Source organism: Eubalaena glacialis, chromosome 16 (assembly GCF_028564815.1).
Source record: "Eubalaena glacialis isolate mEubGla1 chromosome 16, mEubGla1.1.hap2.+ XY, whole genome shotgun sequence".
Taxonomy (NCBI): Eukaryota; Metazoa; Chordata; class Mammalia; order Artiodactyla; family Balaenidae; genus Eubalaena; species Eubalaena glacialis.
Window position 1 is genome coordinate 2,584,663 of NC_083731.1, and position 25,657 is coordinate 2,610,319.

The window sequence follows — 25,657 nt, forward strand, 5'->3', positions numbered from 1 at the left end:
GAGCAGCCGCCAGGGGGATGGCAGGAGGTGACCACCAGATAACCTGCCTGGCCTCTTGCCCCAGCTGATCAGGTATCATTCACCGGGTTACAGAAGCTCCCCAGCCCCAAAGATAAGAAGCCTCACGCAGCATGCTTATTTTTAAGTCATCTCTGGAGCAGCCCAAATGCCAGCCTGGAACAGCATCCCGTTCCTGGCTTTACAGTTGGGAGGGGTGAGGCCCTAGCCCAGGGACGGGCCTGGGGCAGGTTGAGGGGGGCGGTCCCCATCCTCAGCTCTGACTCTCCAACTCACGGGGGTGACTGCCTGCCCGGAGCATCCCAGCACGGACGGACGCCAGCCCTCCCTCAAAATGTTAAGTGGCTTGCTCTGGGGTCACCCAGCCAGTTAGGAGCCACGCTGGGGTGGCGTTTGGTTGCCTCCACCACTGCTGTGTGGTCCCTGGTCCTGGGGGCCACCAGCTCCTGCGCAGAATGCCCAGCTTACAAGCCGAATCAGACGAGGCCGGGGTTCCCCACCTTACCTACCACCTTCCAAGCCGGTGATGACACCACCAGCTACAGCGGGAGGCTGACTTCACATTTTCCTCTCACGTCCTCTAATCAGAGGTTCCTAATCTGAAAATTCCTTTTCAGACTAAAAGTACAAGACATTCCAAAACCACCACCTTCTAAGTATTGACATCTTCATTACATCATCGTCATCGATCAGGTTTATCTCCATTGCACTTTTGTTTTTCTCTCGCATTTTCTCTCTTACTTAATTGAAGCCAGTCACCCATTTTTTTTACCCTCTCCTCAGGAAGACAGACAATCCTTTGATTTTTATTATTTTAGCAAAATCTTTGTTTTCTATTCTAGAACTTTTTACTTGAATTGCACTTTTTTTTCTCTCTCTCTCTGGTTCTAAATATACCCACTGGCAGTGGGAGAGCTGTGGTCCCTCCGTCCCCCTTATACCTGCATCTGTTCTGGGATGCTATGACAAATCCCTGGTGTTATTTACTGTGGCCAAGCCATACAAGCCATGCAGGGAGGATTACTTTAAGAGCCTCCAGAGAGCTGGAGATTTCCTTGTTTTTCCATTAACAGAGGAGGAACGTTGTGATATTTCCCTTCTTCTTGGGGGCCCAGATTTTGAACAACAGGACTAGCGCTCCAGGGAATTCTGCAAAAGACCTGATCTCCAGGAGCCTTAACTCGAGCATGGAAAGCAGCTGAGCACCGGACATTTTCCGTAACTTATCACTAAGCTGATTGGAAGGAGAAGAGAAAACCTTAAGAACATATTCCTTCTTTTTTAGAGGGAGAGGACTCAAATCAATAAAATTAGAAATGAAAAAGGAGAAGTTACAACAGACACCGCAGAAATACAAAGCATCCTAAGAGACTACTACAAGCAATTCTAGGCCAATAAAACGGACAACCTGGAAGAAATGGACAAATTCTTAGAAAGGCATAACCTTCCAAGACAGCCAGGAAGAAATAGAAAATATGAACAGACCAATCACAAGTAATGAAATTGAAACTGTGATTAAAAATCTTCCAACAGGGGCTTCCCTGGTGGCGCAGTGGTTAAGAGTCTGCCTGCCAATGCAGGGGACACAGGTTCGAGCCCTGGTCTGGGAAGATCCCACATGCCACGGAGCGGCTGGGCCCGTGCGCCACAACTACTGAGCCTGTGCGTCTGGAGCCTGTGCTCCGCAACAAGAGAGGCCGCGATAGTGAGAGGCCCGCGCACCGCGATGAAGAGTGGCCCCTGCTTGCCGCAACTAGAGAGAGCCCTCGCACAGAAACGAAGACCCAACACAGCCAAAAATAAATAAATAAATAAATAAATAAGTGAAATTCTTTAAAAAAAAAAAAAAAAAAAATCTTCCAACAAACAAAAGTCCAGGACCAGATGGCTTCACAGGTGAATTCTAGCAAACATTTAGAGAAGAGCTAACACCCATCCTCCTCAAACTCTTCTAAAAAATTGCAGAGGAAGGAACACTCCTAACCTCATTCTGTGAGGCCACCATCACCCTGATACCAAAACCAGACAAAGATACTACAAAAAAAGGAAATTACAGACCAATATCACTGATGAATATAGATGCAAAAATCCTCAACAAAATACTAGCAAACAGAATCCAACAACACATTAAAAGGATCATACACTATGATCAAGTGGGATTTATCCCAGGGATGCAAGGATTCTTCAATATACGCAAACCAATCAATGTGATACACCATATTAACAAACTGAAGGAGAAAAACCATATGATCATCTCAATAGATGCAGAAAAAGCTTTTGAAAAAACTCAACACCCATTTATGATAAAAACTCTCCAGAAAGTGGGCGTAGAGGGAACCTACCTCAACATAATAAAGGCCATATACGACAAACCCACAGCAAACATCATTCTCAATGGTGAAAAACTGAAAGCATTTCCTCTAAAATCAGGAACAAGACAAGGATGTTCACTCTCGCCACTACTTTTCCACGTACTTTTGGATGTCCTAGCGACGACAATCAGAGAAGCAAAAGAAATAAAAGGAATACAAATTGGAAAAGAAGAAGTAAAACTGCCACTGTTTGCAGATGACATGATACTATACACAGAGAATCCTAAAGATGCCACCAGAAAACTACTAGAGCTAATCAATGAATTTGGTAAAGTTGCAGGATACAAAATTAATGCACAGAAATCTCTTGCATTCCTATACACTAATGATGAAAAATCTGAAAGAGAAATTAAGGAAACATTCCCATTTACCATTGCAACAAAAAGAATAAAATACCTAGGAATAAACCTACCTAAGGAGGTAAAAGACTTGTACTCAGAAAACTATAAGACACTGATGAAAGGAATCAAAGATGACACAAACAGATGGAGGGATATACCATGTTCTTGGATTGCAAGAATCAATATTGTGAAGATGACTATACTACCCAAAGCAATCTACAGATTCAATGCAATCCCTATCAAATTACCAATGGCATTGTTTACAGAACTAGAACAAAAAATCTTAAAATTTGTATGGAGACACAGAAGACCCCGAATAGCCAAAGCAGTCCTGAAGGAAAAAAAAGGAGCTGGAGGAATCAGACTCCCTGACTTCAGACTATACTACAAAGCTACAGTAATCAAGACAATATGGTACTGGCACAAAAACAGAAATATAGATCAATGGAACAGGATAGAAAGCCCAGAGATAAATCCACACACCTATGGTCAACTAATCTATGACAAAGGAGGCAAGGATATACAATGGAGAAAACAGTCTCTTCTCCATTGGGGAAACTGGACAGCTACATGTAAAAGAATGAAATTGGAACACTCCCTAACACCATACACAAAAATAAACTCAAAATTGATTAGAGACCTAAATGTAAGGCTGGACATTATAAAACTCTTAGAGGAAAACACAGGAAGAACACTCTGACATAAATCACAGCGAGATCTTTTTTGATCCACCTCCTAGAGTAATGGAAATAAAAATAAACAAATGGGACCTAATGAAACTTTAAAGCTTTTGCAAAGCAAAGGAAACTACAAACAAGACAAAAAGACAACCCTCAGAATGGGAGAAAATATTTGCAAACGAATCAACGGACAAAGGATTAATCTCCAAAATATATAAACAGCTCATGCAGCTCAATATTAAAAAAACAAACAATGCAATCAAAAAATGGGCAGAAGACCTAAATAGACATTTCTCCAAAGAAGACATACAGATGGCCAAGAAGCACAATGAAAAGCTGCTCAACATCACTAATTATTAGAGAAATGCAATTCAAAACTACAATGAGGTATCACCTCACACCAGTTAGAATGGGCATCATCAGAAAATCTACAAACAACAAATGCTGGAGAGGGTGTGGAGAAGAGGGAACCCTTTTGCACTGTTGGTGGGAATGTAAATTGATACAGCCACTATGGAGAACAGTATGGAGGTTCTTTAAAAAACTAAAAATAGAATTACCATATGAGCCAGCAGTCCCACTACTGGGCATATACCCAGAGAAAACCATAATTCAAAAAGACACATGCACCCCAATGTTCACTGCAGCACTATTTACAATAGCCAGGTCATGGAAGCAACCTAAATGTCCATCGACAGATGAATGGATAAAGAAGATGTGGTACATATATACAATGGAATATTACTCAGCCATAAAAAGGAACGAAATTGGGTCATCTGTAGAGACATGGATGGATCTAGAGACTGTCATACAGAGTGAAGTAAGTCAGAAAGAGAAAAACAAATACCGTATATTAACGCATATCTGTGGAACCTAGAAAAATGGTACAGATGAACCGGTTTGCAGGGCAGAAATAGAGACACAGATGTAGAGAACAAACGTATGGACACCAAGGGGGGAAAGTGGCGGGGGAGGGGGTGGTGGTGGGATGAACTGGGAGATTGGGATTGACAATGTATACACTGATGTGTATAAAACAGATAACTAATAAGAACCTCCTGTATAAAAAATAAATAAAATAAAATTCAAAAATTAAAAAAAAAAAAGCATATTCCTTCTTTTTCTTTTCTTTCCTTGGGGGCAGGGAAAGGTGTGGCAGCATGCAGCAGTGGCAAGCGAATTTTCCAGAGCCTGGAGCCCTGGAAATCTGAGCTGGTGGGAAGGCAGTCTGGAGCCCAGCATCTCCTGGGGCATACGGGACCTGTGTGTCCAGCTCTCCTGGCTGCCTCCTGATACCTGGAGAATCTAAGTTCCCCCCGGCTGAGGTCAGGAGGTCAGCCCAGCCCATAGCACATTTGATCTCCGGGAAGGTCTCTGTTCTCTGGAATTCTCTTCCCCCCAGAATCGCACAGGGCTGCTCTCTTAGATCTTCAAGGCTGCTGCCCCACGTCTTGAGATAAGAAGCAATAGTGCGGTACAGGGGCTCATGAGCCCCGGGCAACCTGCCTTCAAAGCCTGGGATGGTGACCGTTTAGGACAGGCTGTCTCACGTGCACTCACACCCCAGCCCCGCCCTCAGGCCGGGCAGCGGAAGGAAGGCAGCCTGTCGACAGAGTGCCGCACACCCAGGGTGCGTGTACCCACGCTGGGTCCCGAGCCCAGGCTGCCAGGGGACTGCTGCCATCCTCTCTCCCTCTGGCTACCAGATCGTGCTGGGTCTCCCTTGCTCCGGGCTCCTGATCTTCAGAGCAAAGCAGGAGAGGAGGTGGAGGGGGACTCCTCTTCCCAGAAACCAGTGGGTGGGCTTTGTTCTGCTCGTCTGTGTCCAGAGCAAGGGAGGCACAACCAGGAGACTCAACTACTGAAAATCAGTGGTTGACTTACATAACAGTTCTGACCCTTGGCAACCAAGCAGTGGGGAGCTGCCTGGGTTCAGATCTGCTGCTTACAAAGAGAGACACCTTGGGCAAGGTGTTTAAACTCTTTGTGCCTGTTTTCCTATCTGTAAAATGGGGGTAATAAAAGTTACCTACTCAGGTAGGTGTGTTTTCCTATGAAACTTGGATGGATTAAGGCACAAAAATTGGCACATAGCAAGTATTCATTAAATAATTATTTACCATCTCTGCTACCCATTTTCTGTTGCTCCTGCTACAAAACTCTTCAAGCTACAGTGAGCAGCCCTTTTCACTGACTCGACCTACCCCTGGGAAGACTCTTTGGCACAAACGGGCAAAGACACAGGATTCTTGAGTGTGGCAGACAAACAGGGCAGGAGCTGGACTTGCCACAATGAGGAAAGATTTTTAAAATAAATATAGTTAAAGATTAAGGCATTATTTCTTGAGTAACAGCTCTTAAAGCCAGTGGTCAATAAGAAGTTAGTAAGTGGAACATCCATTGTCGAACATCATAAATTCCATGATTGTTGAATAATATGTATTGATGTGTCTCTAGTAAAATGACTCAGAAATATCTGTATCTGCAGATTTAGAAATGCCATAAACTGGCAAGTGACTCCAATCCCTTCCAACCCAATACTCTTAACTCAGTGGTTCCCAAACTTTAGCATCAAGTGGGAATGCAGACTCCCAGGCTCCACCCCCGAAAGTCTGATGAGAAGATTTGAGATGTGGACCAGAGGTCTGAGTTTTTAACCAGCCTTTCCAGGTGAGTGTAGGGGTCCAAGGGCTGTCCTCTGAGAAGCGCTGCTAGGCAATAAATGCTCTGGGTCCCATCCAAGGATCAGGGAGCAGAGACTCAGATGAGTATGCAGCATCTAAGAGGCTTTGGAGGAAGGCACAGAGGTATATTCCATGTAACAGGCTGGGGGATATTCTCTTCTATTCAATGTATGGAAACGCGGGCTCGGGATTTATGAGACCAGGGCAGAGCTGCCTTTAGTACCCAGGTCTTCTGACATGAAGCCCTTTCCACCACTTTTAGGATCAATGCCAGATAAGATTCTCATCATTCTCAGGAAGGAAAACACTGATGTTATAAAAGTGGTTCTAGGGGACTAAGGGGTGTGGGAGATTGAGCACAACCAATGCAGTCTCAATAGGATTGGGCACTTTCCTTTGCAGGGACCTCCCCCTCCTCTGAGCGTGTGTGTGCGCGCGCGCGCATGTGTGCGTGCGTGTGTGCGTGCGCGCGCATGCATTGCCCTGGCTCCCAGCTCTGGGCCAAGTCCTGTATGTCGTGTGTGCATAAGGACCCATAAAGGCCAATGGGCTGGTTCAAATTTCTAGGCTCTGATCTTCTTAGACCAGGACGTGTGGAAAGGAAGGAGAGACAGACCCGAGCTTTAAGAAAACTTTGGCCTGGAATGTTCCGGTCAAAGTCTATGGACTCCTCTTCTGACTCCCAATCTGGGCCCTGAACTGCAGCAGAAAAGTGAGGCTAGAGGTTCTTTCCCAAGCTAGGATAGCACTTCCTCACTCACAGCCTTGAAAATCCTCGTTGGTTTTACGTGAGGACGGAACAATGTGGAAATGACAGAATTCAAAGCAAACCGTGAACACAACTCCCACTGTGCCTGTGTGCACTCTACCCAGAGCGCGGACGGGGGGCTGTTGACTGAGCCACCTGGGAGATCAGGTGCCAGCATATTCCATCAGACACAGGAAGGGAGGGTGGGGTCCAGGACGCCTGGTAAGTGCCCTGGATCTTCAGCTGCAGTTCACACATCTGGGTCCTCAACTCAAGGGACCCAGCAAAGCTGTGACAGCTCAGCCATGCCACACGAAGTTCGACCCAAGTGGCTCCTGCTGCCAAGTACAAAAATCCCATAGTGCAATCAGCAGGCGGGGACCGCCTGGGAATGCTGGCAGGGTCACCTTGAATGGCGGGGCTGGGGTGGAGGGGGACTCGGTAAACAGGGTCCCCGTGGGAGACTCAGCAGCCCCACCCTGGCTTTTCCGGGGCCAGAGCGCGTCTCGCAAGAAAACGGTGTTTTCTGCCATTGTTCCCTCGCAGCGTCACCAGGAGTACCAAGTCGCCCGGTCCTCCTCGCCCCGCCCATTCCCCCAGAGCCTCTCATTCAGAAGAACGGAAAACTCTGCCAAGGGCAGGACCTCCGACACCCGCTTCTGATGCCACGCAAGCTATTCTCCCCCGAAGCCTGGCGCCCCAGGGCCACGTGTCTGACCGCCTCGATTCTAAGGCTGAGCTTTGCTTCTAACGACGGGCTTTGCTCAAACGAGGGGAAAGGATGCCGCGAGCCATGTTTTAAATGATTGGTTCCCAAGGAAGAGCCGACGCCAGTAACGCACAGGATTGAAGGGGGACACAAGGGACGGCAAACCGGAGTTCTCGGGGGTGAGGGGGGGGAAGGCGTGCTTTCTCAGAGCCTGGGCTGGGTAGGGGGCGCCGGGGACACCCAGGCACACACACACACACGGACACACGCTCAGGTGCGCACGCGCGAGTGGCCTTCTGGCAAGGCCACTCGGTGTCCCCACCGCTCTCTCCGGCACGCGAATCGGCCCGGAACGGGAGCCAGGACTTACCGCCAGGACGCCCTGGGCCAGAAGCCCCACTGTCACAGCTCCCAGCAGTAGCCACCTGGATGGGAGAGGGGGGAAGAGCGCCGTGAGTGTGCGGCCCCGGCTTGGAAATTCCGAGAAGCACACGAGCGCGGGACCCAGGGGACAGGCAGCAGGTCGCTTACCGCCGCAGGGCAGGGCGCGACGCCGCGCGCTCGTCTCGGTCCATGCTCCCAGTTCGGCCCCTCGGGGCTCCGATCGGTCCCTCCTAGCCTGGAAGACAAGACAAAGCGGGCTTAACCCGGCTGGGGAGGGAGCCTCGTCGCCGCCCGCCTCCGTCTGCGGGACAAGGGAAAGCGGGGCGCGTCCCCGCCTCTTGCCGGGGGTGACCGGGAGCCGCCCCGCGACGAGGCAGGGGAGAGGGCAGCCTGCCCACCTAGGCCCGGATGGGGCCGCTCAGCAGCCGCCGCTCCATCCCCTCCCCCTTCCCACTCCCAGAGCCGGGCGCGCAGCCCCAGCTGCACGGGGCGCCCGAGTCCCTGCCCTCCGCCCGGGGCTCGGCCTCCCAGGGCCGCTCTTACCTCGGGCCCGGCTTCAGTGGCTGCCGCCCGCGCGCCTCCGCCCTCCAGAAGCGCCGCCGGCGGCACGAGCAGCGCAGCCGCCCTCCCGGGCTCCCCGGGCCGACCTCGGGCCCGCGCGTCCGCCCTCGGAGCTCCGCCGGGTCGGCGAGCGCGGGGCGCGGGGCGGGCAGCGGCGGCGGTGGGTGCAGAGCGCGGAGCCCTGCGTCCCGGCGCGCGTCGGCCACAATCCCCCGGCCGCGCGCTCCTGCCGCCTCTTACCCGCGCCGCAGGGTCCTCCCCCTTTGAGGCGCCGCCCGCCCCGCGCCGCCGAGGGGAGGGGCAGCGCCAACAAATTGGGGAGCTCGCCTGGCCGCGCTCAGGTCTCCGCCGCGAGCTGCCGCGCCCGGGACGGTGCGCCGCGCTCGAGTCCCGGCCCTGCGAGAGTGAGCCGCCCGCCGCCGCCCCCAAGAGCCCGGGCGCCGGCCCCCGCCGTCCCCCGCCGGTCCCCGCCGCCCCGGGCGCGCCAGCATGGGGCCCCGGCTCGGCGTCTGGCTGCTGCTGCCCGCCGCCCTCCTGCTCCACGAGGAGAGCAGCCGGGCCGCCGCGAAGGTGAGTCCCGGCCGGCTCGGCTCCCGGCGTCCCGCCCTGCGCCCCGGCGCCCCGCGCGGCCCCTTTGTCCCCGGCCGGAGCCGCCCTCCGGGCCCGGGGGTCAAGCGCGGCACAGCCGGGCGCACTCTCGCGGCCGGTCCCCGCCGGGGACCCCCGTGGGCTGCTTTCGCGCATCCATTAGGGAGCCTCCTTTGTTGTGGGCTGGGTAGGGGCGAGTCAGGGGAGACTCCTCGGGGCCGGGGGCGGGCGAGCAGAACTTGGTGCAGGGTGCCCGGCAGTCAGGGGGATTTGAACTCGCACCTCGGGGGCGCCTGGCCGTCGGGCGCCTTCACCTGCCCCGGGCGCCCGAGTGGGCCGGGGGCCGGAGGGCCGGACACGCGCGCCCCGTGCTGTTCGGAGCCCCACACATGTGCCCGGGAGTCGCTTTGGGCGTGTTTCTCTGGAGCTTTGGAGACTCTGGTGGTTGATGCTGAACAGTCCTGGGCCGTTTGCCTGGAAACAGCTGTATCTTTGCTTTCCCACGACTTTGCTGTCGCTGCAGCACGCTAAGGGACAGCAGAGGAGCTTTTCTGTCGTGCAGCTTTCCAACGTATACATACTCGACTCGATGACTTTTACTAATATAGTAAAAAAATTATAACCACATTATATTTGAGTGTGAAACCAAAATGAAACTCCATCTCATTGTTCTGTGCACAGATTGTTTTCCTAGTTTTCATTTCCTCCGGCTGTGCGCTTGCCCGGAAAGGATCTGGGAGTTCGGTTTGCACAAGTAAAGGCGTCCAGCTCTAGACGGTCCCTGATGTACTGTTGTTCTTTGCTTTTTTCCTTCCCCTCAGACGAAGTAAAAACCTCAGCTGTTTCCCAGTGTCACAGCCTTGTAGACAAAACCCTGGGAAGGTGTGCCTTCTCAACACATTTTGCATCCCCCCCCACAAATATTTAAAAATGATGTTACTACTTTCGGCATTTCCCACTTACTCTTGTTTCACATCCTGATTTTGCTCTTTGTTTGTTTGTTTGTTTTGTTTGTTTGTTTTTTGTTTTTTTCTTCTCTTCAGGAAGAATGATGCTCACTGACTTCAGTTAATTGTATATAAATTATTAACTGTTACTTGCCAGAATAAACTGGTGATATGCATACATGTCTTGCAATTGAGAGTCTGGCTCTTTGCTGGCAACTGTGTCACTAGGTATGGAAAGGCCTAGTGATGACACAAGCAGTTAACTTCAGATTGTTCCTCCTAGCCCAGAGTCTAGCCAGGCACCCTAGTCGGTTATTTAAACACTCTCTGGTCACGATGACAAAATAATTCCAAAAGAGGTGGCTCTAGAGCACTTTATTTGGGTCTAGAACTATTGACCCAAAGATTTAACACTTCCAAGGAGAGATGGCAAGGAAATGAGAGAAAGTTCTCTATTTGGAAATATGAAGCTCTGTTTGGACTTGGATTTTCTGATCGATAATATTAGCAAAGCAAAGCCAATTATGAGAGCCGGCTTTTCAAATAGCCAGGACTTTGAAGAATGAACCACTCAGTGAGTGGGAAATCAAACTCATTACTGTTGAGTTTGGGCTTATTTTACTTTCCTTGTACGTCCCTGTCCTGGCTGTGCTGTATCCTTCAAATCTCATGTAATGTTTTAAGAGATCTGGCACGTGGACACCCTCTGATCACCAGTTGACTTAATGGGTATTATCATTTTGCCATATTTTCCCTGGTTTATTCAGAGAGGGAAAATTTATTAATATGAACATGACTTATGGCTGTACAAGAAAATCCATTTAAAAATAATATCTGGCTAATTTTAAAATTTGTCTCACTTTTCACACCATCGGTAACATTTTTTTTTTTTTTTTTGCTTACCTCCTTCCAAAATCAACTGTTAGGGATACCAAAAAGTTGAAATAATTTCCATATTGATCCAAGCAGAATATCATTTAAAAATGCATTTTGAATGATAAGATGCTGCCAGTCAATCAAATCCTAATTCAATAGCCAATAAAAATGATTCTTGGATTACCTGCTTTTTTGGAGTATCTGAATCTGTGTTACCTGCATTGGTACACCCAAACGTCACCTACTAGGTGCCAGGCAGAGATTGTACTTATTATTATTCACATGAAAGGCTGTTTGATTTTATATGTGATCATATCTGCTATGGCCATACTGTTCATTTACCGGTGGGTGGAGTTTCTAAGCCAGTGATTTTTTTTCCTACCCCCCCACTCCCCTCCGCAACTTTTCTTCTTTGGCAAGGAAGGAGGAATAGGGTGCAGACCTAAGACAAAAATCTGCCCATAGGATTGAGGGTCCTCGGTTCTGAGTCACGCAGTCATGAGCTGAATGAATTCTTCCTTCTGCAGCCTCCAAACTCCCCCCTCCAACTGGTCTGTTTGATGCTTCTTCACAAATTATTTTTCAGGATCAGAAATGTGAACTTTTGCCAAAGTGTGGTGATGCCCGAGTAGGGTGTTGGCATCTCCAGACCATTAGTCACCATTCTGAGACTGAATGACCTAGAACTCAAACGGATATTTAATTCTGATATGAATGTGGACCACATTCTGCTGGGAATGTAATTTCAAAGAGAAGGCTGATTTTTGACTTAGTCCCAGTGACAGCAACATGAACCCAGTATCTCAGGAGTGAGCTTGGTGAAGATATAATCTAAATCATCGTGTTCTTCATGCATGGAACTGTATCGGGATGAAGGGGAGCACCTCTAATACCAACCAGGAGAAACAGTGTGCCTAGCCTGTGTGTGTGTGAGTGTACACTTATAGAATTATTAGTGTGTATGTTAATGGTGTAGTCACACACACACACACACACACACACACACACACACACAGAACAAGTGTGGTTTAGGGACTGGAGGATCCTAAATGTTGTGTCTGCTCTGATTAAGCAGATGATTTCAGAGGACTTGGTAACCCCCTGCCTCAGTTTCCCTGGCAGATCTGCTCCCCCACACCCCAATCCATCCTTCCTGCCTTCATCCCACACATGCGCCTTGAGCACATCTTCAGGCCACACCCCCCGCCAGGTGCTGGCCGTGCACCAGTGAGTGGGGCCCACCCTCCTCCCCCAGGAAGGCTGTGGTCTCCTGAGAAGTACTGAGAAAGAAACAGGCAAATACAACTCAGGCTGGTAAATGCTACAGTCAGGGTAAACCTAGGGCCATATTAGCACCTAACCCAGCTTTGGGGAGCTCAGAGGAAACTTCCGGGAGGATATCCCACCTCTGACTCTGAGGAAGGAATGGGAACCATAGACCTGGCATCTTATTTTCCTATGAATTGTCATGTGCATCATACTCAGAAGGTTGGATAGTTCTTCCTTTGCCCTTTCACAAATCAGGCTGTCTTTGCATGTAAAGAAGACCTTAAGGTTCCCTCCTTTGAGGTACCAAGATGCCATTGCTTGTATGACTAACAGGCGTGATATCTGAACTTTCCCCTGGGAGGGGTGGAGACACACGGAGGTCTGGGAGAGCGGCGATAAGACCCCAGCTCAACCAAAGGCCCCCTCCGGAGATGGCAGATGGATTGGGATGTCTGCAGAGTTCCAGCATGGATGACTGATTGTAGGCGGGAGTGCCTTTAGGAGCTGACCGAGAACACCTCCCCTCACTGGGACAAGGGCATGGGGGAATTCACAAAACCCTGCATTATTCATTAACAAGACTGTCTTCAGATTTCTTGGAACTGGTGCGGATGGCCATCACTGAACAAGTTTGGTTATCTAGTTTAGAACTGGTAGAGATTTTTCAGACAAACTGAACCCACAAGTGACCCGCTGAAACAAATCCTTTTAGAGAGGGAGGGGGCCTCAATCAGTGAATAATTTACAGCACTTGTCTTGATGAGGTATACGATGCTTGTTCTAACAACGGTTCCAGAAACTGGATAAGGATTAGCCTCATTAAAATGTCTCTCAAGCAGATTGGGTATTTTGAGTTCTTGGGCTCAAATAAGCAAAAGCAACAATAGAATGCCTAAAATAATATCATCAGAGCATTGTTCTTCCTGCTGTTATTAAACAACCACTAAGAAATGTCAGCTATAGAACAATACAAAAGAGATATTCCTCCCATTCTTGTGCGCACAATGAAAGAGATGTAAACCAGAAAATGGTTCCATCGTCAGTTTCTTTTGAGGAGTTTACCGCTTGAAGAATGACTCAAGGGTTAGCATTTTATAGTCTGGCACACAGGGACCGGTTCCGTCCTGTATTTCCCTCCATTGTTCTCCTGGTCTTAGTCCTGTGACATCAGTCTGTCTTGGGGTCCTTTCTGTTTCTCTGCTTCTCTGTTCTTCCTCTTCCAGACCCCTCAGGGTGGGTTGGCCCCGGGGCTGGGCTCCAGCAGGCTTCTCTTTTTCTCCACCCTCCCCACTCCCACGATTTGTCAGCATTCCGTGAAGGAGACTCCAAACCTTCCTCTTGAACCCCAGTCTGGTCTCCTCACGTTCCCATGGAACATCTCACCTTTGCTGTCCTGCTTTGATTGCAGACTTAGCAAACATGTCCAGAACCGAGCTTGCCATCTTTCACCAACCGACTGCCCTTCTTCCCAAGTGGCCCGTTTTGGTCCCTGATGCCCCGATGTTTCCTGATGCGCAACCCAGAGACCGTGGCTTCATGTGGAGACCTCACCCTTCCCTCCTTTTTAACCTTCATGTCACCCAGGCACTCATTCCACCCTTCCTCCTTCTACCTGCTCCTCAGAGCCCCCTTGGCCGTCTCTTCCCATGACTGCGACACCATTCCAGGTCTAGTCACCCTGTGCCAGGGTCGCCACGAATCCCTCCCGCTCCTGCCCTCCTTTCGGCCTTGTCTTCTCCCCAGCCCATTCCTCACGTTGTCCTGAGTCTGTCTTCAGAGATCCCGTTATGACCACGTGATTCCTCTGCTCAGCATCTGACGGTGGCTACCTCCTGTCTGACCAGAAGTTTCCAACTCTTTGGCTGGGTGGTTTTCATTTGTTCGTTTTTAATTAAGACTTTATTGTTTAGGGCAGTTTCAGGGTCAAGGCGAAATTGAGAGGAAGGTACAGAGATTTTCCATCTACCCCCTGTGTCCCCACAAGCACGGCCTCGCCCACTATCAACATCCCCCACCAGTTGGTGCGTTTGTCACAACTGATGAACCTACACTGACCCACTGTCATCACCCAAAGTCCGTAGTTTACCTTAGGGTTCACTCTTAGTGTTGTATATCATCGGGTCTGGACAAATGTGTAATGACATGTAGCCATCATTATAGTATCACACAGAGTATTTTCACTGCCCTAAAAGTCCTCTGTGGTCTGCCTATTCATCCCCTTCTCTCCCCAAACCCTGGCAACTATTGATCTTTTTACTGTCTCCATTGTTTTGCCTTTTCATGTAGCTGGAATCATACAGTATGTAGATTTTTCCCATTGGCTTCTTTCACTTATTCATATGCATTTAAATTTCTTCCATGTCTTTTCATGGCTTGATAGCCCATTTCTTTTTAGCACTGAATAATATTCCATTGTCTGCATGGACCACAGTTTATCTATCCACTCATCTACTGAAAAACATCTTGGTTGCTTCCAAGTTTTGGCTGATTTTGAATAAAGCCTCTATAAACATCCGTGTGCAGTTTTTTGTGTGGACCTAAGTTTTCAACTCCTTTGGGTAGATACCAAAGTGCACAATTGCTGGATCATATGGTAAGAGTATGTTTGGCTTTGTAAGAAACCAGCAAACTCTCTTCCAAAGTGGCTGAGCCATTCTGAATTCCCATCAACAGTGAATGAGAGTTCCTGTTGCTCCACATCCTCGCCAGCATTTGGTGTTGTCAGTGTTTTGGATTTTGGCCACTCTAATAGATGTGTAGTGGTATCTTGCTGTTGTTTTAATTTGGCTTGGCTTTACATACCCTTCGCCATGTGGATTCATGGACTTATCTGGTCTTCGTCTTCATACTCCCCAGCATGCAGGGTGAGTAGTTGTCATGAAGGACTTACCTCTGTGTTCCATGGAGCAGTGTAATCTCTTTGAGCCTCGGGTCCCTGATCCATCAAATGAGGACAACACAACATCTGCAGACACCTTTAAGATGTTCAGAGAGGTTGTACGTGTGAAGCAAGTAAACCCTGAGAAAACGATAACTGTTATCACTGCTACGTGGCTGGGATCTCATTGTCTCGTGTATGTTGGTTCAACACCCTAGATGATTTTGAGATGCTGAAGGACAGAGCTTCTTTGAAAAATGCCCCCACTGTCTGGGGGAGTACCTGATGCATGGAAGGAAGTCGGGAATTACTCGTAGTGGGTTCGGTGATCCTGCCTGCCTTTCACTCTGGACCCTGGGGAGGCCTGGCGGGAGCTGCGTGCCTGCTCTCGGAAATTATGTTGCGTTGCTGACCCCGTAGCAGTTTTAGGCAACACAAAGGAAAGTAATGCCAAACGAAGGTGTTTCCTCTTAATTTGGAATTTGGAGCAGATATTCCGCCATAGACTAAACACGACTTGGAAGTATACACGAGGCTGAACTCTTTGTGTAAATAGTTTATTCCGTGGCTTAGTAATAGTCCTACTTCGCTAGGTTTGGCTTTTAGTCTGCACACTATAAGAACATTTAAAGTCATCTGAGTTTTAAAGCTTGCTTGATTTTTGGTCAAGTAAAAGACAAATGCCAAGCGTCCAAATCAGATATTAAGGCAATATATTACATGCGTATGTGTTGGTTCTCTCGCTGGTAGAGGAGAATGATCCAACGTCCTCAACTTTTCCTGCTCATCAAGACTTTGTTAGGAGTTTTGGAATTAACTGTTGTCTATTACTGGATACAGGTCTCTGTGTGCTGTGTGCATTTCTTTCTTATTCAGATAACAGCAAGAGATGCTGGCTGTGACCTGGGAGAGGCCAATTTGATGTCAGTTGCCCTGTTCCCATTTCACCAAGTTTCCTGACAGTTGGAGACCCATGGTAGAGTCACTCACACAGAGTCGAGCTGATTCAATAAACGTTGTCCAACTCAACGGAATATGTAGAGACAGTATTCCTGTATTTGACATTTAATTGAAATTGTTAAAAAATTTTTATCGAGTTTTGCTTTAGAAAATCAGCATATTCCTTTAGAAAATCAGCATATTCCTTTATGAAGCACAAAACTCAGCGTTTTCTAGTTGTAACTCAGTGTTTCCAAAGCTGTTTGCACAAGCTTTTCCCAGCTGCCACTCTCACACACCTAGAGCTGAAGAAGGCTCAGAGGATGGAGGTGCATGGCAGCCTGTGTCTTCACTTCAGAAAGATAAACACTCCTAACAGCCCTTGGTTAGCATATGGGGCATCTTTGAGGGTGCTAAGTCAGCATTGATTTCCTGTTTCAGAATGTTACAAATGGGCCCAATGATAACTATTGTGGTGTTTTTCCTTCATTTCTATTAAAGAAATAATATTTATGTATATTTTAATCAGTGGCAGATTTGGCTACTACATCTCTAACAATACTTTATTTTAAAAGAGTAAGCATATTATTTTTGTAATGAGCAAAAGCAATCAAAATTTATTCTAAAATCCAGTTATCCTTTTATGCAAGTAATGACTTTTTCTTGAGCATGAGAGTGTTAATTTCCATATCATGCAAGAGCATCAGCTTTAAAATGTCATTTTTAAATACAGGCAACTCCTTTTCCTCATTAGCTTTGATTTTCGAGTTGTGTTTTGGCATTTTTTAAAGAATAAAACTTTAATGTCACGGAGTTATTACAGAGTTGCATGAAACTTATTCGCCAGGTCCAGACTGTTCTTGCATTAAAGCTTGAGTTAAGGTGATATTATTATCATTATTACCTATAATGTGCAAAATTTTATTAGGGAAAAAGGCCGCATAATTACAGTTTGGTCCATTTTTTTTTGCAGTGTCCACTTGGAAAATACTTGATCTAACTATGTGTCTTAAATAGAAGTTATTGCATACTGTGGGAGAATTCAGCCTAACTCCAAGAACTCTAAAATTAGCCAGGCAAAAGAAATGCCTATTTCTCTACAAAGTTTGCATTAAACTCCTGGAAGGACAATTGCAGTGTTTCAAATACATCCAGAGGGGCATAGCCCAGCGACACACTCTGCCCGCACGGGGTGGCGGGCACTGCACGGAAGCACGTGGGTGCTGCTTTGAATCCCAGCTCTGCCTCGTACAGCTGTGTGGACGTGTGCAACTTACTTCTCTCTCTGTCCACCTTTTGCCATCTGTAAAATGGGGACAGCGGTAGTGCCTCGATTCCAGGACAGGCATGAGGAGTAAACGAGCTAATGTTTGTAAAGCATTTATACCGTGCTGGCTGCATGCTCGTTAAATGAGCAAATTCTGAGGAATAAATAGCAAAGTAATTATATCATCAGGGCATCTTGAGGCTGGAGGAACACCGAAGGCCACCAGAGCAGTGGGTCTGGAATCCCCTGGAACGCTGGGTGGGACACAGACGCCCGGCCCCCCTCCCGGCTTCTCTGATTAGGGGTGTGGGTGCACCTGAGAATCGCATTTCCAACAGGCGATGCTGGTGGTGGAGGTCCGGGGACCACAGATCTCGTCCATTCTCTTCACTTACAGGGGCAGCCGCTTGACAGATGTGAGCTACAGACATGCTGCTCTGGGAGGGTGGTCTGCACTCAAGCAGAAGCTGAACCTTTGTATTTAAAATGACTCTCCTGATTCTGATGTTCCCTTTTTCTTGTTGGTTGTTGTTACTGCAGCACTTGCAGCCCTGTGGTGCTATTTGGGGGGTTAGGAGTGGGAAGGTCCTGATGCAGGCATGTGGGGTGCCGGGATGCTGGAGGAGAGGGCGTGGCCGATGGGAAACGGGGACAGCTGGAGCCCGGACAAGACCCTTGTCCTCTGTGGTCGTCCTGTCCCCATCAAGACATGGGACACTGGTGTTCTCAGGATGATCCACTGTATGTCGGAGTTTTTCCATCTTTAAGGCTCCATTCTCACCTTGGCATCTGCTGATGGTGGGCTCGGTGTTTGCGTAGAGGCCAGTCGAGCCAGAACCCACTCAGGTTTGTGAGCAGGACCCCCAGGGTGTGCCTTCACCTTCTTGCAGTGCCCACCCTCGCCCACCTCCTCCGAGCCTTGGCCTCCTGGGCCCCTGAATGAAGGATTCCTATTATGTGTCTTCTTATGGCCAAACCCATTTCCTGGAGATTATAGACCACTTGGGGTTAGCGGTTTAAGATAACTCGTAATTTTTGGTCAGGAAATGGCCTGTAAAATTAAGATGAACTTGCCAAAGCAGGAAAATGGGTTAGTGATGGGAAAAAATACTGCAATATGGGTAGTGCAGCCCCTGGGTCACTGTATGTCAGATAAGTACGCAGACCTGGTCCAGAATCAGCCCCAGTCGCTGATAAGCTGGGGGTGACGCACTCTTTATCACACGGGACGAGCAGCCATCTTCTCGATTCATCCCTCATTCACACCTTATCTTTAACAAACATTTGTGCATGTAAACATTATGCTAACAACAGATGCTTCTTATCAGTTTGTTAAAGCAACTCTGAACAAATAGCTATTGGACGCCTTCGTAATAATTAAAATTTGTTTTCCTAAATACCAGAAAATAATAAAAATTGTATTTCTTTATTCTGGAATTCAGGCTTTTAAAACTTTTTTTTTTTTAAGTATACATTATATATTTATTAAAGGCAGAAAAAATGTCTCTTCCAGTTAAATCTACATCATTTATCATTTTGAAAACTTCAGGTTTTCAAAACCTAACCAGCTTCCATTTCCTCTGTCTTTCCTTTCTGTCAGGAACTCAATTTCGTTCAGCTTCCCACCTCTTTCTATCATGAAAGGGAAGATGAGTTCATTCCCAGCTCCAGAGATGGAGTCTGGTTAATCCATAAATGGATTTCTCCTAGAGTTTCCTACGGATTTAGACATAGGCACGTGACCTGAGTGGGCCCAATCAGACTAAAGGGAAAGACTTGCATTCTGTGCTTCCTGTGAAAGATTTGTCTCTCTGGCTTCAGCTTGCTGGGAGCAAGGCTTGGAGGGTCAGTTGACACAGGGAACCAGCTTCCCCTTGCAACCAGTGCTTAAGGCAGCAGAACAGGTCAGGAAGAACTGAAGTTTTTCATGAAATTATTGGTTCCCTTAGAGTCCACCGATCAGGCTTTTAAAACTTAAAAAAAATTTCTATAATTAATCATTTTTTATTATTTCTTGTTGGCCTTAGATTTTTCTCTTCTTTCGTGGAGGTTATGATCCATTAATATGTTACAGAGATATTTGTATTTTTCTTTTGACTGGATAATTTATTTAAAACATACGTAACTTTGGGCATTGTTTTAGACTAGAAGCCAAATTTGTAATCAAAGTGCCACTTTTTTCTTCACATCAGTGCAAGTAAAACAGGCAAGGCTAGGAATTCACTTAAGCACACACAGCACAAATTAGTATGTTCTTAGCTCAGTATCTCGCTTCTGGCATTCAAAATAATTTGAAATTGCATTCAGTAAGTGTGTGTTGAGTACTCACTCTGGGTCAAAAAATACACAGGCAGTTAAAATTGTTCTTATACTTTGTATTCTGAGATATGCCCAAGGTAAAGTAAGAGTAATTTTAATAATGGTGTAATAGATATGACACTAAAAAATTAAAACGTTCACTGTTCTCTTTTGGCCCCAAAAGTTTTCACTTAGCTTCTGAAACTCTAGAAAGAACATCATACAATCACAGACTCTGGAGCCAGACCTCATGGATTTGGATCCTTGATTTACCAGCAACGAGCTGTGTGACCTTGGGCAACCTACTCAACCTCTCTGTGTCTCAGTTTTCTCATCTCTATAATAGGGGAAATAAAGCTAATTCTTTATAGGATTGTTGTGAAGATAGTACACGTGATAATACATGTAAAGCACATACATGAGTGACTGCCACATCCTTAGTCCAAGAAATGTTAGCTTGTAGTATTGATTTCATTATTATATTATTGATATTTATCTGTAATTGAAACTATGTAGACTGAAAAATATCTTTCTTTTACTTCTACTTCATTCCTTAAAATGAGATAAGCTTCTTGGATAATTTAAGCTTCTTGGATTATTAGGATTATAATGCTGTTCACACACAAGTTAAATTAAATATGTTTTAATTGCATATTTTAAGGGAATAATTCTATCCTTAAAGTATTCCTAGATGTAAAACTGGGCTTTGAAGCATGACAACAATAAAACCAACAAAAGCAAATTGAAATGAAATGTACTGTAGTGATTTCGTATAGGAAGTGGCAGTGTTTCCACTGTTTCAGTCCTTGTGAGATATTCTGACTGTTGGTAATTTATAGCCACTTGGAAGAGTACTGTCGTCCATCGATTTCTTCCTCTTAGTGACTAATGTGAAAAGAGCATAATTTCATACGACTTGTGCAAAACTGGAATCACCCTGGAGACCTTTCTCCCTGACCTTGGTAAAATGGGAAAAGCATCTCTTCCTTAGCACGGGAAATGGAGGGTTCCCAGGGCTCTCTTTCCTCAACTTTTCAAACGCATGTGGTTTCTTGGAGTCTGATCATTGATTCCGGTAATTTTCCACCAAGACACCCACTTAATGGGTCTGACTCAAGGCCACAAGCTCACCTTTTAGTGATCGATTTATCACTTCTAATCAGTCCCTCCTGAGTCTCCCGGTCCTGGATGTCAGCGAGGGGTTTGGGTATGAGCGCAGATGTGAGGACAGATTCCAGGGGAGGCTCCGTCCAGGGCTGGAAAGCACACGTGGCATTGAGTTTGATTCTCTGCTGGAGGGGCTGCTTCTCTGTCTGCCTTGGACTGACGTTTTCCGTGATAGAAAATGTCTAAGGGGCACCAGAGGTGGGGCTCCCAGCCATATAAACATTTGCTGTGAGATCCATTTTAGAATTCACCTTAGGTGGGGGTCGGAAAGCCATAGAGTGGGACAGGGCAAGAGGAAAATCCCAACACGTGACAGATTGAGGATGTTTATCCATCAAGATGCCTAAGAATGGGATCGCCCCGTATATCTTGATTAAAAGAGTCTTTTTGCAGAGGTCTCTACATGTCTTAAAGAAATGAATCTTATTTGTACATTTTTACAAAATGATCATTTATAGGATGTTAGGGCTTTTGTATATTAAGTGCCTTCAGTTAACAGCCACATGCAAATATACATACATGTATCTATATGTAAATATACACATATATTAGCTATATGCATACCATACATAGAGTGTGTACATCAATATAATTACAGGTATTCATTCCTTCATTGGTACATTCACTCATGTAATTAATATTTATTGTACACCCAGGCTGTGGAACAAAACAGACAAGTATTGCTGCCCTCAAAGGTTGTGTATGGAATTAATACAAATAATTTTGGCCTTTGATCATGCTGAACTAGAAATTATTTTAAAAGATGTCCCCTTGGCAGTTTTAGGAATGGCTCAGCCTCAGAAATTCAACTTGGTTAGAAGAGTTATAAATATAAGGAAGAGAACTGAATTTTCTTGTAGGAACTATCACTTACTTTGTATCTCTATAGTAAATTCATGAGGCTAGCAGACATTCAGGGTTGTTCCGTTTATGTAGAAATTAGGAATTTTGAAATATCTCTAGGGTGGGAAATGAATTAGCTGGGTTCTCCTCTCTGCCCTGGGAATTATGCAAGGCTGGCCATGGGAAAACAACTTGGATTTAGGGTAGACAAAGGCATCAGATGTGGAAATACCAGATGTAAGGATGGAGACTTCAAAAAGCAAATGTGTTTCTACAGTGTTCATGACTTCCAGGCATTTTGATGGGAATGGCATGTGTCACAACAGTGATGATGCAAGACTATTGTCCTTTGCCTTACAGTTGCATTGCTGTGTGGCCAAGTCAGCAAGACCCTGGGTGAAGAGGCTTGAGGCAAGCAGTCAGAAAGGGGGATGCCTTGTAAGCAGCAGGGCCTCACCCCGAGGACCTCCAGTCCCTGAGGGTACGGTAGTCACGCCACCCCACTGTGTATGGCCACCCCGGTGGGACAGACTGTGTAAGAGCACCGACAAAGGCAGAGCGGGTGTCCTTTGGCTCAGCGCCTGCTCGAATCTGGAGGACTTCTGGTCACAGTTTGCCCTTGAGCCCTCTTCTCTCAGTCATGCTGTTTGGCATAATTCCAGTCTTGTTCCAGGGACCGAGGTTTTCCAGGTTTCCTGGGCAAAGCCCATCTAATTTGTGAGTTAGGGACAAATGAATCAGAAACATGAAGACTGTTTCTGGGAAGATGTTGAGTGGCTTTAAAAAGAAAACGTAGGTCAAAGTTCTGGGTAAAATGTGTTGGCCAGCTGTCCTAGGCGATTGGCAGGACATGTCCCATATTATCTTGCAACCGTGAAAAGCTATTAATGTGGGGGAAAGATGTGTAAAAATCTCTGATGAAATGTCTGATGTTACAGAGCCTTTTTGGTAGGAAATAATGATAGAAATGATCCAGACTAAGCTTAATTCTTTAATTGGCCGTCCTCTTCTTAAATAAAGTGTCAGCCAGCAAAGAGGAGGTAAGGTCCGCTGAGGTTTCCAGTAGGTCCAAGCATCGTATTCACACATGGCCAGCCAGATCTGAGCCGTATCTGCCATATCGGAGCAGAATCACTGATGACCTCGAGTCAGGATGACAGATGGTGGGCAGTAACTACTAGAAACAACTCCAGACTTTAAAGCAACTTGTTCTAGTCCTGGATGGTATGCCGCTGTGTAATCTGAGAGAACGCAGTATTATTAACTTGAAAGCTGTTTGTGGCAAAGCAAAACTATTAAGTTGATTTTCTCATTATCAACAGCCCGGTAGGTAGATGCACCAGCCACTGGCTTGTATGGTGTTTTATCCATTTTTCCCGGAGTCAGAGCCATGACACATGAGAGCCATCAGCTTTGCAGCCCGAGGACGTACAAAGCAGATGTTTCTTCTTCTTTTTTTTAAATCTATTTTAAATTTTATTTATTTATTTTTGACTGCGTTGGGTCTTCGTTGCTGCGCGCGGGCTTTCCCTAGCTGTGGCGAGCGGGGGCTACTCTTCGTTGCAGTGTATCGGCTTCTTATTGCAGTGGCTTCTCTTGTTGCGGAGCACGGGCTCTAGGCGCGTGGGCTTCAGTAGTTGTGGCACGCGGGCTCAGTAGTTGTGGCTCGCGGGCTCTAGAGCGCAGGCTCAGTAGTTGTGGCGCACGGGCTTAGTTGCTCCGCAGCATGTGGGATCTTCCTGGACCAGGGCTCGAAACCGTGTCCCCTGCATGCAGATGTTTCTTTACATGCGTAGTTTTATACTCTTTTGGTCTTATTTCTTTAGAGTTTGGGCCTTGGCTAGCTTTCACAGGTGGGCCAGCCCCCGCTGTGGGCCTGGGTGGCGAGTGTGACAGAAAAGGCAGGACTTGGGCTCTGCGCCCATCTTGTTGGCCCCGGTGTGTCCTATGATGGAGATAACCTCAGTGGAGTCCAGCATTTATCAGCAGTGGAAGGAGAGTGACCACAGATACTTGGAGGAGGAGAAGCTCTGGGGAAGGGGTCGAGGTGGGAAGAACTGAGATTTTTTTATAGCAATAAAAAAATAATTCAATAACTTCTTCTCCCACGATCGCAGAGTCTACCCATGAGTAGGAGGTGTGTCATCTTTAGCTACTAAGTGAGGTTACCCAGTGCTTATCTCACATGCTGGGAACATCGACGCACAGGTGTGTTTCTCCTGACCCTCTCCGTGGGGAGACTGTCTCTGATGGCCCGCTGGTCCTGCCCGCCTACCTGCCAGAATCACCTCTGAGTACCTGTCTCCCATACCTGGGGCCACGCAGGTGGTACCCGCTGTGTCAGGCCCTGCGTAAGAAAACTGCATGGAGGGGTTTGCGTTGCCCATCCCCAGATTAGACTAGATTCAAGAAATTATAGTCCAGTAATCATTTTGTGATATATCCTAGTATCAAATCAACACATTGTATACTTTAAATTTCTACAATGTTGTCTGCCAATTATATCTCAATAAAGGTGGAAAAAATATAATCAAACTTAAAAAAATAAATTCAACTTACAAGTTAAAAAAAAGAAACTGTTGTCTACTCCAGGCCACAGAATGGCCTCTGTACTTGGTGGAGGAGGGGGACGACTCTTGAAATCATGTGCATTTTTTTTTTTTTTTTTAAGGGAACGCTATTTATTTATTTATTTTTGGCTGTGTTGGGTCTTCATTTCTGTGCGAGGGCTTTCTCTAGTTGAGGTGAGCGGGGGCCACTCTTCATCACGGTGCGCGGGCCTCTCACTATCGCGGCCTCTCTTGTTGTGGAGCACAGGCTCCAGACGCGCAGGCTCAGCAGCCATGGCACACGGGCCTAGTTGCTCCGCGGCATGTAGGATCTTCCCAGACCAGGGCTCGAACCCGTGTCCCCTGCATTGGCAGGCGGATTCTCAACCACTGCGCCACCAGGGAAGCCCTCATGTGCATATTTAATGAGTCTGCGCAGTACATTTTAAAAATTGAAGTAGAGCTAATTTACAATGTTGTGTTTCAATGTTGTGTGTTTCTGATGTAGAGCAAAGTGATGCAGCTATCTATCTATATATGTATATATATATGTATGTATGTATTTTTCAGATTCTTTTCCATTATAGGTTATTACAAGATATTGAATATAGTTACCTTTGTTATACAGTAGAAACTTGTTGTTTATTTTATGTAAAGTAGTGTTTATCTGTTACTCCCAAGCTCCTAATTTATCCCTTTCCCCTTTGGTAGCCGTAGGTTTGTTTTCTATGTCTGTGCACAGTGCATTTTTAAGGAGGCAATGCCTGAAGCATATTTCAGACTATCACAGAGATATATGCCGCAGATGATTGTTCTAGAGGGATTTGGTAGTGGATTTTTATAGTAAGATCTGTTGAAAAAGATTGATCAAAGAAAAAGGCCTTGAACCTGGCAGTGGATAAGAATAGCACTGAATTCGACAATGTCTCCAAAGATTTGGCTCTTAGCAGCAGGCAGGATGCAGGCACTTGTAAGGGTGATGGGAAAGTTGATGCAGGAGGACCACTTTAGTGAGCATTAATCTTATTGTCTAGATGGGATGCTTGGCATTTATCTCTTATTTCCTGGAACCACTAACTGCCTTTGCATGTGTGCAGATCCCATCTTCTCAGCTGCATTTCGGTTTCTCTGGGCTTCTCAGCATCCAGCGTTGGCTGATTGGCTAGTTGATTGCCGCGGCCACGCTGGAGCCATTGACATTTGGAGATGAATCTAGAATTTGTTCATCTGCAGAGGCTGGGGTAACTGCAAGAGCCCAGTTCAGAGCTCTGGAAGTGGAGACAAGAGAGAGAGAGACCTTTCTGAGCAAACACGGCGGCGTGCATGCTCGTGAGGGGTGGGGAGGACTTAGTGACCCAGGAAGTACCGCACACTTACTGAAAGTCCTCCTACTCTCGGCACCTGCTTGGGGCGTGCGGGATACAGAGACCCACAAGGTGTAGCTTTTCCCATCAGCCACGTGGGGCAGAGAATCGGGTGTGCAGGGGGCCCCCGACCGTGCCTGTGTCCTCAGCGTAATCATTAATCATTAATGATTAC

At 46.9% G+C, this 25,657-nt stretch overlaps 2 protein-coding genes across 2 annotated transcripts in view; one reads left to right on the forward strand and one right to left on the reverse strand.

Moving 5' to 3' along the window:
• Window positions 1-8,569, reverse strand: part of COL4A2 (collagen type IV alpha 2 chain) — a 176,165-nt gene extending 167,596 nt beyond the window's left edge. The window contains exons 1-3 of the mRNA XM_061171040.1: window positions 8,480-8,569; window positions 8,084-8,171; window positions 7,923-7,977 (exon numbers count right to left, since the gene is read on the reverse strand). Of these exons, the coding sequence (XP_061027023.1) occupies window positions 7,923-7,977; window positions 8,084-8,127 (99 nt within the window). The 5' untranslated portion in view covers window positions 8,128-8,171; window positions 8,480-8,569. The remainder of the gene's footprint in view (window positions 1-7,922; window positions 7,978-8,083; window positions 8,172-8,479) is intronic.
• Window positions 8,570-8,924: 355 nt separating this feature from the next.
• Window positions 8,925-25,657, forward strand: part of COL4A1 (collagen type IV alpha 1 chain) — a 151,191-nt gene continuing 134,458 nt past the window's right edge. Inside the window, exon 1 of the mRNA XM_061171041.1 lies at window positions 8,925-9,067. Within this exon, the coding sequence (XP_061027024.1) occupies window positions 8,987-9,067 (81 nt within the window). The 5' untranslated portion in view covers window positions 8,925-8,986. The remainder of the gene's footprint in view (window positions 9,068-25,657) is intronic.